A 17658-nucleotide genomic window follows, 5' to 3' on the forward strand; every position below is an offset into this window, starting at 1 on the left:
TTCTTATAAAATAACTCTCAATACATATTTCATTTTATGTATTCAATCAATTGTAGTCACTTATTTATATATTTTTATTGTTATATAATAATAAATTTAATTGAAAAAAAAAAAAACCCGCCAAGACCGTAGGCCTTGCTCGCTGCCCGACTAACTCCTAGCACTTTTTAGAGTCTTTTTTTTTTGGGAGAATCACCTACAAGTACTTTATGTAAAACACTTAGGGGGCGTTTATTGTACCGGACTGTCTCGGACTGGATTAACTTCAGGGACTAAGCTGGATTGGCTTAGACTAGATTAAGCTGGACTAGTTTAGTGAAGTATTTGGTGCAATGTCGGATTAAATACCAAAATAATAAAAAAATAAAAAAATAAAATTTTTTTTTCTCTTCTTGCCGTATTGGAATTGTCATCAATCTCACCATTGTTAACCGCAACTGCAAATAAAAAAATAATTAAAGGAATCAAAGAACACTAGAATGATGTTTGTTACACAAAAAAAAAAGATTCCAGTAAGTCTCTCTGTCTCTCCCTTTTTCTTTAGTCAAACTATCTCTCCTCCTTTTCTCCATCTCTTCCCTTTCCGTTTCCGTCCAGCTCCTTCTCCCCCACCTTTTCACCCTCTTCCCTCCCTCTCACAATTTATAATCAACTGTGCAAATATTCAAAATCAAACCACAAAGCAAAAAATAGAGTGTAAATTAAGGAGTTGGGGTAGGGTGCATGTGCAATTGGCTCGAAGGTGAAAGATAGGTAAAGTTTGTGATCAACAATTTTTATGTTTTTTGGGTTCGATCTACATCACTCCCATCGTTGATTCAAGCTCATCTCACAGATTTTTTTTTGGGTTTTCTGGGTTCGGTCTTCTGGGTTTTATGGGTTTTATGGGTTCGATTTTCTAGGTTTTCAGGTTGTGGGAAGCCAGGAAGGAGGAGATGGAGTGGGAAAAGCGGAGCGGTGGTAGCAAAAGATCCATCTTTGATGTCGTTCGGGTCGACCCAGATGGCGAAAAACCCCAAATCACCGACTGAAATGCCAAAAAGGGTGCTAGGTTTACAGGACGATGGAGATCGGCGACAACCGTTTCTGGTTTGGTCACTGGAGAAGAAGTGATGATGGTGCTCATGTTGGTTCACGGGACGCGACTTGCAGACGAAGGATACGGGACTAGCATTCCCGTTGTTTTCGGGGGGTCTCGCTAAGACGATCTAGCGAGCCCCTTAGTCGAGGCGAGTGAAGGGTAATCCCACTAAAGCTAGTCCGGTTGTGTAACAAACATCGGACTGCCCTAATTTCTAATCTAGTCCAGTCCAGTCCCATTTAGTGAGGGCAAACAAACGCCCCCTTAAATTCTTAATATAAAATATTATCATCCTTTTAATAAGAAGGAGAAAAAGTGCTCCCTACATAAGCATTATCCAATTTACTCCTAAGAGCATCTCGAATGGAAATGTCAAAATCCTAAATGGAATGCCACTGTGCATATTTGATATCAAAAATCTTTCCAACCGAAGTGTTATTTGATTGGATTTGAAGACTTAGTGATTTGATGTCAAATTTAACATCAATGTCAAATGTATTTTTAATTTATTTTAATAATTGGTCCCTTATTCCACTAATATTTCAATCAATAAAAATTTTGTTTCAATATTTTTTTAATAATTACAATCATTTAAAACTCTATTTAAATAATAAAATAACATTTAACAATTCGGTTGCAGAAGTATAAAATTTGACATAAGGCTTCAAATTATCACATCAATCATTAATTGTAATTTGACTCTTATAATTTGACATTTTCTTTGAAGATAATCTAAGTGCACTTAATGATTGATGCGAATGACATAAAGTTTCGAAAGCTTTAGAGGAACATACATCATCATTTCTAATAGTTTACAGGACCAGAACCGCAAAAACCAGAGCCTTTGAAAACAATGGAATCACTTTATCAATCACCAAAACCCTAAACAAATGGAAATTAAAAGCAGCCTCACCTCAAAGCATCCAAATTTTAGTGGAAAGCACATAAAGATCGATGCATATTATTTTCTTCTTTACGTTAAGCAACGGTCGTAGTGGGATTCTGAATGTCTGAGTGCGACCCCTCTTTTCTTTCCCTTCGATTGTCCAATGTTTTGCAAACTTCTGAGAAATCATGATTGTTGATCCGGAATTTTCGGTAAAAAAAAAGAGACTGTTTTTAAGAAAGAAAAGCCCACTATTAATATTCGACTTGAATTCTCTCGTCTCCCGACTCTTCTTTTAATCTAATGCCGTTTAAAAGAAATTTAATAACTTGGAATTATGCCACATATTTAACGAACTTTTTTTTTAAGGAAAACTAACGAAAAGTTCAAAAAATTTCTCTTTTAATGAAAAGCCATTTAAAGGTATAGTGAATAGTATCAGTTAAATGTAAAAATATGATTTTTCGTTAAAGTGAACAGTATCGGGAGTGTCCTTTTTTTTATTGCTTTTGTTCAACAATCCTTCCCCTTCTATCCCCCAATTAACATCACCATTTACCCTTCTCCTCTCCCACACGCCAACCGTGGTTGGCCTTCTTCTCTCCGTGGGTGTTGAAGAGGTTTAAGCATTTGATGGAAAATTTTGTGTGCATGGTTTGTTGATTCAATTGTGTTTTAACAAAAGAAATTAAAAAAAAAACTTATATAAGGCTCGTTAAATACGTGGCACAACTCTAACCCATATGATTCTTTTTGAATGGTCTAAATTAAAAGAAGGGGATGAGAGGGGAGAGAAATTACTTTAGTCATGCAATCATTATCCATGATTATATGGAGTCCTTTTTTTATGCTCACCAAATGATACATACCGAAGTAGCAAAAAACAAAAATTATGTCTGTGCAATTTAGTACGGTTCCAAAATTTACCGATTTTTTTCTCTTTTAATAGCTAACCATCTAACTTACTAACTCTACTAAAAAAAAATTCAATAGGATGCGTAGAATTTAATAATAACAAATATATTTTAATTTGTGGAATATATCATTCTTTTTTTTTTTTGTGGAATATCATTAATCATAGTGAATATAAAGTGTAGACTTTATCCAACGAAGTGGAGAGAAAAATGGATAAATTCATAGTGGATAGTGTTATTCAGATTTATTTTTTATCTCTCATACACTCTTATTAATTTTTTGTCGTTGATCTTTTTCAATTCATTTGATCATACGATTGAAAATTGAAAGGGGTGTGTAAGAAGTAAAAATGAGTGTGTGGATATCACTACCTATTCATAATCCTAGGATTTGTTTGAAAGTGCTTTTAAAATTACTAAAAGCACTTTTGGTAAAAATATTTTTGAAACCAATCTTTAATAAAAATTCAAGTGGATCTTAAAGTAGCACTACAAGTGTTTCTTGCAAATGAATTCTATAGAAATGTGGTTAGAATAGTGAAACCTCATTTCATACTTCTTTTATTTTTATCCTTTACTTCTCTTTAATTTATTAAAACTTTAAGGTTGGGATTATTTTTTTGGAAGTGCATGAAGAGGAATGGTTGTGATTTTTATGTTCTCGTCTCTTCATTTCAATTTCTTTTTTAGTCTATCAATAATGTTAGAAGATTATTTAGTTACGACACTTCATTAGAAGATTCTTTAATTACGACACTTCATAGTTTTTTAATGTGAGAAATGCTAAGGAGACTATCTCAAAGTATGACTCTTCATGGAATCTCTACAACCTCATGTTTTTTACATAATATTTCATAACGTTAACACCTGTATTATGCCAAAGACATAAAATGACAAATAATCTATTAAAAGTCATACTTTTAAAAGAGTCTCTTTAGTATTTCTCTTCCTAATGTTTGAAAACATTTTGCGATTTCCACACCTAAACAGTTGAATGATAACGATTTCCAATCATTTCATTGTGAACAAGTTGAAATACCATATTAAACTTGTCAACATTTTAAAAGAGATGGTTGGGTTGGTAGCCATCAATTCAAGATATATTAGGAAAAAGGAAATAAAAATCTTAGAGAGATTCTTCCTAAAGGGACCTCCAATTATTTGGAATAAACTAATAAATGTAAATGCCGATGCTTTACAATGTTTTTTTTTTTTGAAAGGACGGATTGATGCCTTTGCCACGATAATCTAGCTTTTTGGAGTCCAAGGACTCAGAGAGGCATTTGAGCCTCATTCTGACCACTATCGTGTGATTTACAACTGTCAGGAACCTAATACAGGATGTGCAATAAGAAATACATGTCTGAAATTTGTCCAAAACTACCATCCCGTGGTAATTGCATATGCTTTGCAATGATAAGTAGCTATAATTTTGTGCATTGCATTAAGCTTTGTTGATTTAAAATCTCTTCTAAGATAAATTCTCTTCTAACAAAGGCATCGAGTGACAAACACATATTGAATTGATGGTGTACTTTTTTAACACATGACAAGTATCTATTGGACATGCGATATCATTAAAACTACACATTGATTGTAAGAAAGTTTTACTATCTCTCCAACCAAGTGATGATTGAACATTACTAGACCAACTGATCAGAAGTCTCCTTCAAGTTTATAACATACTCTTGATCTCACCCGTCTTAGAAAATAGTATAAAACTAGGTCAAGGCTTACATTCCCCATCATAATGTGTCGGTTTTATTAATAAGCTATCTCTTCATTATTGAAGAATAACTTATATCGAACAAATTTCTCGCCAATATAGCGTATCAATCCAATAATGTAATGTATATTTTGCTCAACATAACATTACAGAAGCAGAATATCAGACGATAAACGCGTTTCATATAAGTTGCTCTCAAAATAATTTTGTACACAACAAATCTTCAACTAAATCTAACGGCTCCAAAAGTCCACGACTGTCGTGGCACTTTCTCATGCGCGCGATCCCAAAGCGGTGGAAAACCAGAACGACACTGCGCGCAACTGTAAATGGTCAGAACGGTCACACACTCCCAGAGAGAAAGCGGGTGGGGAACGAAATCTAACGAACCGCCACGCGTCGAGAATTTATAAGATACTTTGGGATGCTCAACGCATCTCACGCGCCTCCGACAAAGCAGCGCCAAACCGATACGAGCGGCGAAGAAATCCGGAGGGAGATACCGAAAGCGAAATTACACAAAAAATATTTGGAATTTAATTAAATTTTCGAAAAGAATAATTCGTTGAAAAGATTTGAAATTTAATGAATTTTCTAATTGGGTGCTACCTTTTGCTGGTTGAAGTGGAATTGTACGCTTGAATTCAGCTGGGGCCTATAAAAAGGAGGGATACGCTGGCAGTTACTGATATCTCGGAAGCAAAGGAGGAGGTGGAGCCAGCGGAGCAGGACGGGGAAGAGCAGATAACCATCACCGAGTGGCTCCTGGCGGGGCAAGGACATCATCGAGAGTCGACTATGGATTCTACCAGTGAAGCTCATTCCGGTTCTAGAAAGGTTCATGATGAAGAAAGCACCGAAATCCCAGAAACCGCTCATCAGATTAGCACAGGTTCTGAAATTTTCATTTTTCTTAATATTAATTGTTCATATTTTTTTTTTATGTTTTTGTTATCTGGGTTTGTTTTTTTCTGCATGTTTGATTGTTCTGGTATCACAATTCGACCATTGGATGAAGGAAATTATTTTTTCAATCATTTTCCGAAATCCCGGAAGGAAAATTTTATTTATTCATCTGGGTTTGGTTTTTTCTGGTTTTTTTCTTAAAGTTTGAATTTTTCATGTGGTTGAGGAAATGAATCGTTTTTTTCTTCTAATTTTGTTCATAGGTTTCCTAAAAAGTTTCAGTTTTTAGATTCCGGATTGCAGTTCATGAATTTATAGTTTTTCGAATTGTGGTTCTTGGTAATTTAGTGCATTTGTAATGAAGTAATTCTGAATGGTTTCAAATAGCTTTGTGAATTGTGATATTGGTACTGAAATTGCTCTCGTTGTGAGTTCATGTTACCTCTTTGGTTTCCACAGATTCATGGTTTCAAGTGGGATTCGTCCTCACCACCGGTATCAACAGTGCGTATGTTCTGGGATACTCTGGTAATGTCATGATTCCTCTTGGTTGGATCGGCGGTGTGATCGGTTTAATTCTAGCCACTGCAATATCACTCTATGCAAATGCTCTCATTGCCAAGCTTCATGAGTATGGAGGGGTTAGGCACATCAGATACAGAGACCTTGCTGGATTTATATATGGTATGAGCGAAAAGGATAGCAAAAGCGAAAAATTGATCTGATTCGTTTGTTGAATTTACCTTTTCGATTTCTTCTTTCCTGGCTGTATTGTTCCCTGATGGGGCTATTTCATTGCAGGCAAGAAAGCTTACTCTCTGACATGGGGATTGCAATATGTCAATCTCTTCATGATTAACACTGGTTTTATCATCTTGGCTGGTCAGGCACTCAAGGTGAGAGCACATTGCATATTAACTCCGATCCGATGGTACTATGTGCATGTATGAACAGGTTAATGTCTTATTTTTCTAAAACTTGTCGTTCATTTCGAGTGCAGGCTGCGTATGTTCTGTTTAGGGATGACCATACCATGAAGCTACCACATTTTATTGCCATTTCAGGCTTTGTGTGCGCTGTATTTGCCATAAGTATACCGCACTTGTCAGCTCTGAGGATTTGGCTGGGGTTTTCAACAGTCTTCAGCTTGATGTATATTGTTATAGCAATCGTACTGTCACTTAAAGATGGTAAGGATCAGCTCACGTTCTTTCTTCCGTACTACTTGAACAAGTGTAGAAATTTTCTGGATGTTTCACGCTTTGAGGTCGATTTGGATGATGCACATGCCATTTTCTTGCTTTAAATGAAGAACTTTGTACTGTTGGATTTTCATTAACAATAGCTATGTTGTTTTAGGACTTAAAGCACCGTCCAGGGATTATGACATCCCAGGGACTTCAACAAGCAGAATATTTACTACAATCGGAGCGGCTGCTAGCCTTGTTTTTGCATTCAACACGGGAATGCTACCAGAGATACAGGTACCAAAAGCTTCAATCTTTCGAGTTTTTGCAAGAACGCTGACATGAGTAATGAGAAATCTTGCGAAAACCACAGTCGCCTGTCCATGGAAGGCTTTCCACACTGAATTTTGTTTTGGCTGTGATTATGTGACAGGCTACAGTGAGGAAGCCAGTGGTTGACAACATGATGAAAGCTCTGTACTTTCAGTTCACAGCCGGTGTTGTGCCGTTGTATGCCGTCTGTTTTATAGGGTATTGGGCATATGGAAATAACACATCATCTTATCTGCTCAACAACGTCAACGGACCGGTCTGGGTGAGGGCGATGGCCAATTTTGCTGCCTTCCTGCAAACAGTCATTGCCCTGCATGTAAACCTTCTTCCTTCTGACCCCCTCTCTTTCACTTTCCGTAAATGCACTAACCCAACAAGCTTTTTTTCACCGCTGCCTGCAGATATTTGCAAGTCCAATGTACGAATATCTGGATACAAAGTTCGGCATCAAAGGAAGTCCACTGAAAATTCAGAACTTGATATTCAGAATCACCGTTCGAGGCGGCTACTTGGCGATTAACACTCTGGTTTCGGCTCTGCTGCCGTTCCTCGGAGATTTCATGAGCCTCACAGGAGCCATAAGCACATTCCCCCTCACATTTATTCTTGCAAACCACATGTATTTGGTGGCAAAGAAGGAGAAGCTGACTTCTGCACAGAAGTGCTGGCATTGGCTGAATGTTGGCTTCTTCGGCCTTTTGGCTGTTGCAGCTTTGATTTCGGCCTTGAGGCTCATAGCCGTAGATTCCAAAACGTACCATGTATTTGCTGATCTATGAGTAATCTTCTTCCTCCCCCTCCCCTTTTTCTTTCTTTGCCATTTGATCCCACAATTGTATTTAATTTGCGCATTTAATTATGTCATTTGTTCTTCAAGGATTAAACATTTTATAGCATAGTTAACGAATAAAAATCAATTAGCGGATACATTTGACTAAATTTGAAACGAAACGAAACTACAAGGACGAAAATGTAACAAAAACAATTACGGGGACCGAATTTGGCGTTAAAATGTTGGAAAAGTTAATACCTTCGAGGAAATTACACCGTAAAAATGAATTTTACCTTGAGATGGCCTGACCACCCAATTAATATCTAAAGCCAAACAGCTTCTGAACAATGAGGAACAAGAACTACTTCAAAAATACAGCATTCAAACAATATCCATCAACCTAATGCTTCAGCCTTCCGAGAAACGAGAGATCCATTTTGGCCGATTCCTAATATCAATTCGACGAATCTTCTGAACAAATAACCTGCATCCGTTCAGAAGGAAAAACACAATTAAGTTTCGATATGGAAGAGCTAAGAGTTCCAACAATCCCAAATACTAAGCTAAGAGTTCCAACAATTCCAATGCAAAATACAGAGGCCAAAAAATAACTTGGCAACAATTTGTTGCTACTTGTAAAAATGCATACTTTTCTAGTAAACCAAATCTTCTCTTGCTCTGTTGTATTTATTAATGTCGAGTGAAGCCACATTATGGCATATTCATATGTTAACAAAACACTATTGAATCGTCAAATGCATACGACTCCAGCAAACCAGGTGCTATTGGCTCGGGGCTGTGGGGATAAGAATGCTAGAATATAAACATAACCAGAGTTGTTAACAAACCTCACCTGAGCAGAAGTTCAAGACTAAGTTTGTTTGGATAATAATATTATACACTGTACTCAGACATAGATATATATCTTACCTCATTTGGAATCATCCAGATATCAATTTTAGAACGATGCAGACAGTATTGAGTAGCACAAGAGGAACTCTCAAGTATTGTGTTGCGTAGATGAGACCTATAATCTGTCCCTTGACTGATTTTGTCCTGCCCCCTGAGAATTCTGAGAGGCTCCATCCCCTAGGCGCAAGGAAGCGGTCCTCATTTAAAATCGCCACTGCATTTGCAAGAAGCAGAAAGCCTTCAAGTAGTGTACCCAGACCCATTTACCTGAAAAATGAAGCATTTGTCTCATACAACGACGTATGACTTTGATTTTTAGGCATTAATCTCCATTCCTCATCCCCTCTTCAATCTAATACGTAAATGAGAAAAAGGAGACCAGCTAAATAACTCATTATGTGCGTTAACTCAAAAGATATGACAGCGGAAAAGAAAGCACAGAATGCTTCTGAGAAAAAAAAATTAGTTTCATATTTATAACGAAGTTTACATAATCTCAAATCTTATTTCGATTTGTGGCAACTTCAGCACAAACGGTATGACTGTATCCAGAGATGAGTGCTTAAATGCCACTCAGTAGTTGTCTAATCCGTTCTGATGGCTAAAGAAGAGTCTGCATCTATTTGTAGGAGAAAATCCCTCATATCTTACAAAATCGAAGTAGATCTAGACCATGTCGCCGAATCATGCACCAGCAAAGCACTCATTGTGTGCTTTCTCACTTCCGTAAACATAATTTTGGGAAATATATAGAACTTTTACGATGAATGGAACCCTGTATCTAAAATAGTAGATTGACACGAACTCTGCCCTCGGTATTTTAGGAAGATGTCGTCACGATTAACGCAACAACGCAAGGCTGATCATTATCGAACCTTAGATCAATCAGTTATACTATTCTAATTTGTTTAAAAGAGCAAAACTATTTTAAGCTCCAAATCAAATGACCCACAAACAAAACAACCCCTTTTACATAAATTCTAACACTCGCAGAAAAATGAAGACTCCACAGAAACAACAGTAACTAAGAGAGATTACTACTCAAATTACCTCACTTTTAAACAACCCTAAATACCAAACCCAAAAAACGGATGCAAAACCTAGCAACCCAGGAAAAATCGAATCCCCTCAAGCAGTGGGGTAAAACCTCAAAAACCCAATAAAGCCCATGTCAGATTGAAGCTTTAAAATCATAACTTTGAACCCACCAAGCTTCAATGGCACAGGTAATTACAAGAATAACCCAGCTATGGCAAACACGAAAAGTAGGAAGATTTAGCTCGCAAATTATGAATGTGATTCAGAAATTGATACAAATCCAAGTAATAATTTCAGAGATTAAGGAAGAAAATTGAAAACCCTTGTTACTAACCTGAATGCGAGGACCTGATCTCAGGAGAGGAAGAGACTTGGAGGTGGAAAATGCTAAAGCCGAAGGCTTCCAACAACGAAGACTCCAGGAACAAAGTAGAACGTGCCCTTTTGCTTTCTTGCTGGATCATCTCATTTGGGCCTGGTCATGGTGGGCCTTGTAATAATTGTCATAGTTAAAATTTTAAGATAACGATAGATTTGAGTTAAGCCAGTTTGAATCTCCCATAATCTACATTATGTTGGCAATTTAAAATCTCGTTTCTTATATTGCAATTCTCACACTTATTTTTGTGATAATCAAACGATAGAAAAAAGAGTAAAACTACAAAAGAAAAATACAAGAGTGTGGAAATCGTTGTCTCGGGGTCTATAATCAGAACCGCGAAAGGGTTGTAACATGCAATGTTTATACAAAAGAAGGACATGCTAAATCTAATTTTCAATTGTCTTCATATATGATACACTTTGTATGTACATTATATAAAGGAAAATGTCATTTGGATGAACATCTCCCTGCTGGTGATGAAGCTGGCTCATTGGTCCTTTCACAAATGCAACCTGGATATGGATTCGCATAAAAGTTCTCCTCCAGTCTAGGCAAAATTCTGGGCACTCTTGGATATGGTGCTCCCATCCGATTTTTGTGTAACCTCTTAACTCGGGACGAGAATGTTTTCCAAGTTATCATACCCTTGTCTAACTTATCGATCAATCTAACAAATCTTTGTCTGCAAGGCAAGTAACATCGAGTGTGTCAGATACGAAACTCCCAATGAAACATGTTACTTACCCCTCTATCTCTCGCCACATCACCATATTACGGAGAGAGATGTTGAGAGGGGGTTATGCAACACGCGACAGGTAAGTTTTTCTCGTTAGATAGAGTGCGAGTAAAGATTGAGCTGAAATTAGTTAGGAAAGAATCGTGCTTACTTGTCGGGGCTGATTGTTTTCCTAAAACCTTCAAATCTTCTGTGGCCTTTGACTGCTTTGGCCATGTTTCCATCATAGGAGTAGATGAAAACATCACTCTCAACTGCTATAATATAATCTAATGCGGCAAGCTGGTTGAGCTTATCCTTGTAAGGTTGCAACTCCTCTTCGGATGCTAAATTTGAGTGGAAAAATAGATTTGGATACTTGGCTTGCAGTGACGTTAGCCCGTCTTGCCCGTAGACTTCACCTGCAGCTATGTAAATTTTTGTATCCGAAGGAAACCCTATTGCCTCAAGGAAAACAGCAATCTCTCTTGGGGTCATGGGACATTGCCCTTGGTGTCTCTGCACTGTACCATTGATTTTTTTGTGCTTCCAATGTGGCGTCTTCTCCCTTATCATTTCGAGTTCTAAATCTTCTTCTCTAGTGAGATTGTGACTGCAGCCTGTGAAAGAAAGCATGTCCTTTTCATACCTGCGTTTGTAACATTCCGATCACTTGTTAGAAACTTTACTTGGACAGCAAGAATATGTTAAATATCCCATTTTTTTAATTAATTAGACAAACCTTAGATGGAGAGCAATGTATTTCCCACCATTGTTCTTTAATCTGTAAATCAAATTCATTGCAAGCTCTTCGATTTCAACTGCGAAGCGCAGTGCCTTATAAAAGGCGCGGCAACGGAGTCTCTGGATCGAGCTATCAACATTATTAGCAAGTCTGGAATCTGTGAAGGTAAATTTGACAACCTTGTGCTTCTTCAATAATGTCGCCATCTGTTGTTTATAGTAACTGGCCTGGTCACAAATTGTTAGACATTGTTAGACATTGTTAGATTCAAACAATCAAACCTCACTGGTTTTGTCGAAAATGGTACTGACAACGTTGATCATACCCCTGACCAAGATACTGGAGCCTTATGGCGGGGTTTCATGTTTGCAAACTCCGACGGGAGAGACTCTACGATCATGATATCATCTCTCAAAACTTCCATGAAGTTCTTCCAATTGAAAATGTCTTTAAAGTCACTGAGAAGGAAAAAAAACTCAATTACAATAGCCTAATCTAATTATAAACATACAGTAATCAGTTAGTAAGTTAATTCGAATATATATATATATATATTGAAATCTCTAACATAACCTTGGGTCGGTCCAAAAGGATATGTGATCTAAAGAAGGTAGAACAAGAGTGGCATTCATAAGTTTTGCTATGGCAACCATATCACTTATCTGCAATTCCAGTTTGTTCATAAGAAGCAATAAGAAAAAGAAATATATACCGAATTGGAAAATCCGAAAACAGAAAAGCTTAGCGCGATTATTAGTGTATACCCCGAGCTTCATTTGATTCAATCCGCCATTGGAACGAACAAGGATGTAGCCATTTGTGGCTGTTTCATTCACTGCAAGAAATGGAACTTGCAATTTATGTAAAATGTTTCACTGATGGATCACAAAAGCTTACTTGTTGGGGAAGAAAGCTTTCGGGACGTACAAAATTCCTTCTTCGCTCGATTTATGCATTGGTAGTAGTTATAACTCTCTGATGGCGTCCAAATATCAAGGGTCTGACTAGCAGAAATCAAATAAAAGATGGGATCACAATTTCTGCAATTTTTTAAAATTAAATGCAGTAAAAGATAACAATCTGACCTTGAACTTATGAGCATTTTAGCCACATTTACCCTGTCACCTAATCTGACCATGTTCTGTTTCAATGTCGTCGTCCCTTCGATCAGTGAAGGTCGAATCAAACTTATTTTCTCCATCACCTTCAACTCTGGAAACGTGTTCAGCAAGGCAAACTTGGCCAACATTGACAGAAAGGCCAAACCCATCAAAACCATTGAAGTCCATTTGCACAACCGCCAGCTCGAGAAATCGGACAACTTTCGCACCCTGCGGCGGAAAAACACGGCATGAGCATTGGCGTCATCGAACTTGGTGGAGGAACCCGGTTGCCCCTCCGTTGCCTCGAAATGCCGCCGCCTCGACCTAGCGCATGAGTTGTGATCACTAGTGGATTTCGACATAGGGGAGGAGGGAAACAGAGGAAATGCAGAGGAAATGCAGAGCACTGTAAAGAAAGAGAAAGAAAGGGGAAGGGGATTGGGTTGAGGGGGGATAGTGGGAGGGAGTTGCTGCCATGTTTGATTAATTTCTTTTTTGTTTTTATATTTTTTATGGCGTTGGAATATAAGTGGGAGCGAAATATAAGGCGGAGGAGGCTCTGTGTTTGTGATGGTTTTTTTTTTTTTTTTTTTTGTCTATATTTATGTAATTCACTAGTTTGTTTAGCAATATGATTATGATAAACTTATTTTAGAGGTGGAGATTTGAGCGTAGTCAATCAATTATAATTACCCTTCAAACTTGTCATATATAAGGTCTAAATACAAAATCTTTAACTTACAAATGAAAATGAATACTACTGGATCGTCGTATTAGTAAAATTTAAGAAACATCTTTTTCAAACAAAAGAAAAATGAACAAGAATCACGGGGTGACTGAGTGGTTGGAACAAATTTCAGGCCCGTATTCCACACGGTTAGTCTTAGTTTCGATTTTTAGAGGTAATGAATCACACGATGATGGCCAAAGGAAAACTAAAATGCCCATGTGAATCTTTCAAGCATCTAAAAAGATGGACTGTCGTGATTTCGTCACCAGCTATTTTTAGTTTTGAAAAAAAAAAAAGGGAAGAAAAATGGAACATAAATTATGGCAAATCTCATGCAACAAGAGAAATGGCTTTCAGTTTGGGTTGGGCTTGGGATCCAAAATCATTGAATCGGACTCCTACACAAACTTGGGCCTTATGATAATTCAAGAAGAGGCCCACCTGTAAACTCAAACCCTTTTATATAAGTAGTCATCTTCTCCCGCAACCAAACTAGGGTTTTAGTGCTTCTTCTTCGCAGGCGTCTGTGGTTGCTCGCTGTGCTCACATAAACCCCCAATCGCGAAAATGGTGAAGGAACGCCAAGGAGAGCGAATTAGGTAAACTGATCCATTTCTTCCCCCCAAAAACCCTAATTTCGAAAATGTTAATCCGATTACATGTTTTCAGATTTCTAATTGTTTTCTCACTTTATTTTTGTCGTATCAGACTGTACGTCAGGGGCACCGTCCTCGGATACAAGAGGTAATTGATTTCCATCGAGCTTTTTGTGACTTTTTTGTGCAATTAATTTTCTACTGATTAACTGTAAAATGAAAAGATATAAATATATATGTGTGTGTGTATGTAGGGGTGTGATATCCACATACCATTTTTTACTTCTCTCACACCCTTTTAATTTTCGTCCGGATCGGATGAATTGAAGAAATCAAATGACAGAAATTAACAAAGGGGTGTGGGAGAAGTAAAAATGAGTGTATGGATAGCACATCCCTATATATATATTTGTGTTTTGAGCTAAATGGAGGCTCGGGTTTTGGGTTGACTATTTTTTTTTTGGGGTTAGGTCTAAGTCGAACCAGTACCCGAACACCTCTCTGATTCAGATCGAGGGAGTGAACACCAAAGAGGAGGTTGCGTGGTATGCCGGGAAGCGGTTGGCCTACATCTACAAGGCCAAGGTGAAGACCAATGGCAGCCACTACCGCTGCATTTGGGGCAAGGTTTCCCGGCCTCATGGTAACAGCGGCGTAGTTCGTGCTAAGTTCACTTCCAATTTGCCCCCCAAGTCCATGGTATTGTGTTGTATTAGAATTATTGTTTACTTTTTTTCTTTTTGTTGCAATCGATATTTTATTGAGCTATTTTGTGGTTCCTTGCAGGGTGATCGCGTGAGGGTGTTCATGTACCCCAGCAATATCTAAGTTTTTAAGGTACAATTTTTTAGCTTGCTGCTTAATTGTCTGCCTACATTGTTATTTATAGGGAGTATGTGTTTCTTGCGCATGGCATGTATGTTTATCTTCAAAAGTTTTAGTTTATTGTTGTGATCTTCTGTTGTGGATTTTTCTTCTACAATGTGGTTCAATACGCAACTTCAGCTTGTGTCCTTTACCTTCGTTAGACAATCAGGTGTGTGTTTTCGGGGCAATGAGCTTGTGTGGTGTACTGTAGGGAGTGAGTTGTTATCTAGAGGATCGTTTCAAATATTCCAATATGATTTACAGTTTTAATTGTTATTTATGAACTTGTGTCCACGGTACCTTAATTTTTACATGGCCTCGAGAGTACTCCCTTCGTATGTTATTTCAGTTGACTCCGAACTTTTGGATTGTTTGCATTCCAAATGTTGACTGATATTTGATACATCGTATAACTATTCTTATCTTTTGGGTTTCTTCCATTGGGCTGTTTCACGACATTTTTTTTATGCTCATGTATTTCTTGTCTCTATGGGATACAAATTCAGTATATGAGCTTATATAGGGATTGCAAATTTATCTCTCCACGATGAAAGTTTTGCTTAGTGTTTGTAATCAGAATTATGCGGGGTGTTTAATCATAATGCTCCATGTTTGTAATTTTAGAGGATGTCAAGAAATTTGATTGGCAGCAATATATATACATATATATCGCTTTTTTGTTTCTCGCTCCATGTTTTAACGTCTTGTAGTCATGATGCATGTTACATCCATCTTCATATAACTATTTGTGCAACTATGTGCTCAGGTCAGCCCGCAGTTCGTATTACTTCTTTAGCATATTCTTCTTACCCTGGTTCTAAGCTCATGCTCATTTCTTCCTTGCAGTTGCTCAGGACTTCTAGATGATAGAGAACGGACACTTGAAGGGGTCTACTTTCACATGGGTTTTACGAGCGACGTTAGATGTATTTGGTTGAAGCCGAGTCAGTTTTGTTGTTCAGATGGTAGAACATTGTCTTGATACTCCTTTACTAATTTTAATGCATATTATACCATTTCAATTATGTTTTGAAGATTCATTATTTGAGCGTCTGAAGTTTTGAATGAAGCAAGTCTTGTTGGCTATTTTTCTCAAATTAGATCTGTTTAAAAATATGAATCGATAATTTGGAATATTCAAGTTAAGAGGGAACAAATGATATACTTAATCTAGACTGATTGCGATGTAGTCTTCGTTCGTGGTCTCTCTTGTTGAAATTTCGATGTTTCTTTTTTGAGTTGTTTTGTTTGTTTCATTCGGATTGAGACTCCGGATCTTTGTGTTTGGAGCTCGCTGTTCGAGAGATCCAGACCACTCAATTTCAATCTTCTATCCCTCTGGTCCACTTCAAAAAGATTCAAAATCTGAACGGTCCTGATCTCTCTCTTCAATGTTGGGGGTCTCTTGGTATGCTGGCTCGGGAAACAAAAATCCGGAGTGGAACTCATTCCGTTTCAATCCCGGTGGGAGTTGTCAGACATCGGCATTCTTCTCTCATCTTGCCTCACTGGTCACTTTCATATTGTCTGGAAAGAATTTGTTGTGACTTGTGATGACAATCGATATTTATTCAACTATTTGTGCGTATTTCTCTTAATCGGTTTTATTTGTGTGTATTTCTCTTAATCGGTTTTATTTGTGTGTATTTCTCAAAAGGAATGAAAAAACTTTCGAAATAAAGGCCGCCTCCGAAGCCCGAGAAATGCTGAAAGGAAAGGCACAAAGGGTGTTGCGATTTAACTTGCTATTGAGGTCGTATTTGCCTTGGTTTTGTAGTTAAAAACCAATTGTCGTGAACATGGTTCGTGGATGCGAAACGTCAAAAGTGTAGATTTGCTTTGGTTTCGTTTGTAATTAAGTGGCATGTGATGTAAAAGTTGTTTTAAACCATACGATACGCACATGCATGAACTATGCTTCTCACATTCACAACCCACATGATCCTAATTGTAAGATTTAAGCTTTCACATTCACTTTTTAGCTCATGATCCATGTCCTAAGTAACCCATCAAACTACTCTCTCTCATACCTAATCACAATTTTTTTTTAGTACAACGATATATTTTATACTAAGGAGAGGGCGAGTTTGGTTAAGTCACACAATGAACAACCTAATTTGGTATCAAATTTGTCATCCACGAGATTCAAACCTAAAACATCTCACTTACAAGTGAAGAGGAATACCACCAGACAGTAGTACTGAGTGACACCTAATCACGATTTTGACATGCTAATAAATTAAGTTACTCATAGACACTCAGTAACGACACATATTTGAATAGACTTTATTACCTATAAGCACTTAGTACAGACACATAATTGTTGAATTTTATCCAATAATTTAAACTAAGTGCCTGAAACCTGTTGAATTAAACTCAACAATTAATGAATCAAATATGTGTTGACGTTGATTTTATAAGTTATCAAGAAAAATTGAATTCGTTGGCCATAACTTATGGTGGAAGTCAGTAGACAAACAATGTGGATTAATAACTGAGTTTGACTAAACCAGGTCCATATAAATTAGGTAAACTAATCCCATTTTTCTTGGAGTAAAGAATATGCACTAGGTTGAGGCCGCCAAATGGCAAAGGCCTTCCGCACAAGACATTTCTAAGTTCGGTACCAGCAAAATCATGCTCAATTTCCAGTGAAGTGGCCCCATAATCCGAGAGATTTTTCAGTTTGCCCGGCATATGAGGTGGTACACAACGTGTCACTAAACAAATGATGTGATTTGTATGTTAAAAAATTAATAACTTAA

The 17658-nt window shown here is 37.4% G+C and overlaps 4 protein-coding genes and 1 long non-coding RNA gene across 6 annotated transcripts; 3 read left to right on the top strand and 2 right to left on the bottom strand.

The window, feature by feature from the left end:
- Positions 1-456: 456 nt before the first annotated feature.
- On the top strand, positions 457-1438 carry LOC139194518 (uncharacterized). The gene is made up of 2 exons (XR_011579452.1): positions 457-753; positions 903-1438. It is a non-coding gene; the product is annotated as an uncharacterized lncRNA (long non-coding RNA).
- Positions 1439-4719: 3281 nt separating this feature from the next.
- LOC103444741 (proline transporter 1-like) lies at positions 4720-7958 on the top strand. The gene is made up of 7 exons (XM_008383694.4): positions 4720-5499; positions 5973-6197; positions 6315-6409; positions 6514-6703; positions 6873-6997; positions 7134-7349; positions 7435-7958. The coding sequence occupies exons 1-7, from the start codon at positions 5406-5408 to the stop codon at positions 7810-7812; spliced, it is 1323 nt and encodes a 440-aa protein (XP_008381916.2). The 5' UTR covers positions 4720-5405; the 3' UTR covers positions 7813-7958.
- A 60-nt stretch (positions 7959-8018) lies between these two features.
- On the bottom strand, positions 8019-8980 carry LOC103444731 (uncharacterized). Its single transcript, XM_029101703.2, has 2 exons — positions 8736-8980; positions 8019-8289 (listed from the first exon to the last, which is right to left on the bottom strand). Exon 1 carries the CDS (start codon positions 8978-8980, stop codon positions 8747-8749), a length of 234 nt encoding a protein of 77 aa, XP_028957536.1. The 3' UTR covers positions 8019-8289; positions 8736-8746.
- On the bottom strand, positions 8019-13178 carry LOC103445799 (O-fucosyltransferase 28-like). Of its 2 annotated transcripts, none has more exons than XM_017334910.3 (10): positions 12683-13178; positions 12525-12601; positions 12362-12432; positions 12171-12259; positions 11923-12055; positions 11595-11824; positions 11025-11501; positions 10090-10819; positions 8736-8984; positions 8019-8289 (listed from the first exon to the last, which is right to left on the bottom strand). In XM_017334910.3, the coding sequence occupies exons 1-8, from the start codon at positions 13060-13062 to the stop codon at positions 10585-10587; spliced, it is 1692 nt and encodes a 563-aa protein (XP_017190399.1). In that variant the 5' UTR covers positions 13063-13178; the 3' UTR covers positions 8019-8289; positions 8736-8984; positions 10090-10584. The 2 variants fall into 2 exon arrangements, with proteins under 2 accessions (XP_017190399.1, XP_070675390.1); XM_070819289.1 differs by having other exon boundaries at positions 8736-9069.
- A 598-nt stretch (positions 13179-13776) lies between these two features.
- On the top strand, positions 13777-15918 carry LOC103444722 (large ribosomal subunit protein eL33w-like). The gene is made up of 5 exons (XM_008383678.4): positions 13777-14029; positions 14139-14174; positions 14497-14725; positions 14813-14863; positions 15740-15918. Exons 1-4 carry the CDS (start codon positions 13998-14000, stop codon positions 14852-14854), a joined length of 339 nt encoding a protein of 112 aa, XP_008381900.1. The 5' UTR covers positions 13777-13997; the 3' UTR covers positions 14855-14863; positions 15740-15918.
- Positions 15919-17658: the final 1740 nt, after the last annotated feature.

The sequence above is a fragment of the Malus domestica genome, chromosome 01, assembly GCF_042453785.1.
Source record: "Malus domestica chromosome 01, GDT2T_hap1".
Lineage (NCBI taxonomy): Eukaryota > Viridiplantae > Streptophyta > Magnoliopsida > Rosales > Rosaceae > Malus > Malus domestica.

What these genes read in the sequence shown, in the direction of transcription:
- LOC103444722 (XM_008383678.4), top strand. Translation starts at nt 13,998, where the DNA reads ATGGTGAAGGAACGCCAAGGAGAGCGAATTAG. An exon ending in CGCCAAGGAGAGCGAATTAG is followed by an intron (nt 14,030 to 14,138) that starts GTAAACTGATCC and finishes TTGTCGTATCAG; the next exon opens with ACTGTACGTCAGGGGCACCG. An exon ending in ACCGTCCTCGGATACAAGAG is followed by an intron (nt 14,175 to 14,496) that starts GTAATTGATTTC and finishes TTTTGGGGTTAG; the next exon opens with GTCTAAGTCGAACCAGTACC.
- LOC103444741 (XM_008383694.4), top strand. Translation starts at nt 5,406, where the DNA reads ATGGATTCTACCAGTGAAGCTCATTCCGGTTCTAGAAAGGTTCATGAT. An exon ending in TGGCTGGTCAGGCACTCAAG is followed by an intron (nt 6,410 to 6,513) that starts GTGAGAGCACAT and finishes TTTCGAGTGCAG; the next exon opens with GCTGCGTATGTTCTGTTTAG. An exon ending in CGTACTGTCACTTAAAGATG is followed by an intron (nt 6,704 to 6,872) that starts GTAAGGATCAGC and finishes ATGTTGTTTTAG; the next exon opens with GACTTAAAGCACCGTCCAGG.
- LOC103445799 (XM_017334910.3), bottom strand. Translation starts at nt 13,062, where the DNA reads ATGTCGAAATCCACTAGTGATCACAACTCATGCGCTAGGTCGAGGCGG. An exon ending in AAAATGCTCATAAGTTCAAG is followed by an intron (nt 12,602 to 12,682) that starts GTCAGATTGTTA and finishes GATTTCTGCTAG; the next exon opens with TCAGACCCTTGATATTTGGA. An exon ending in AAAACAATCAGCCCCGACAA is followed by an intron (nt 10,820 to 11,024) that starts GTAAGCACGATT and finishes CTTGCCTTGCAG; the next exon opens with ACAAAGATTTGTTAGATTGA.
- LOC103444731 (XM_029101703.2), bottom strand. Translation starts at nt 8,980, where the DNA reads ATGGGTCTGGGTACACTACTTGAAGGCTTTCTGCTTCTTGCAAATGCA.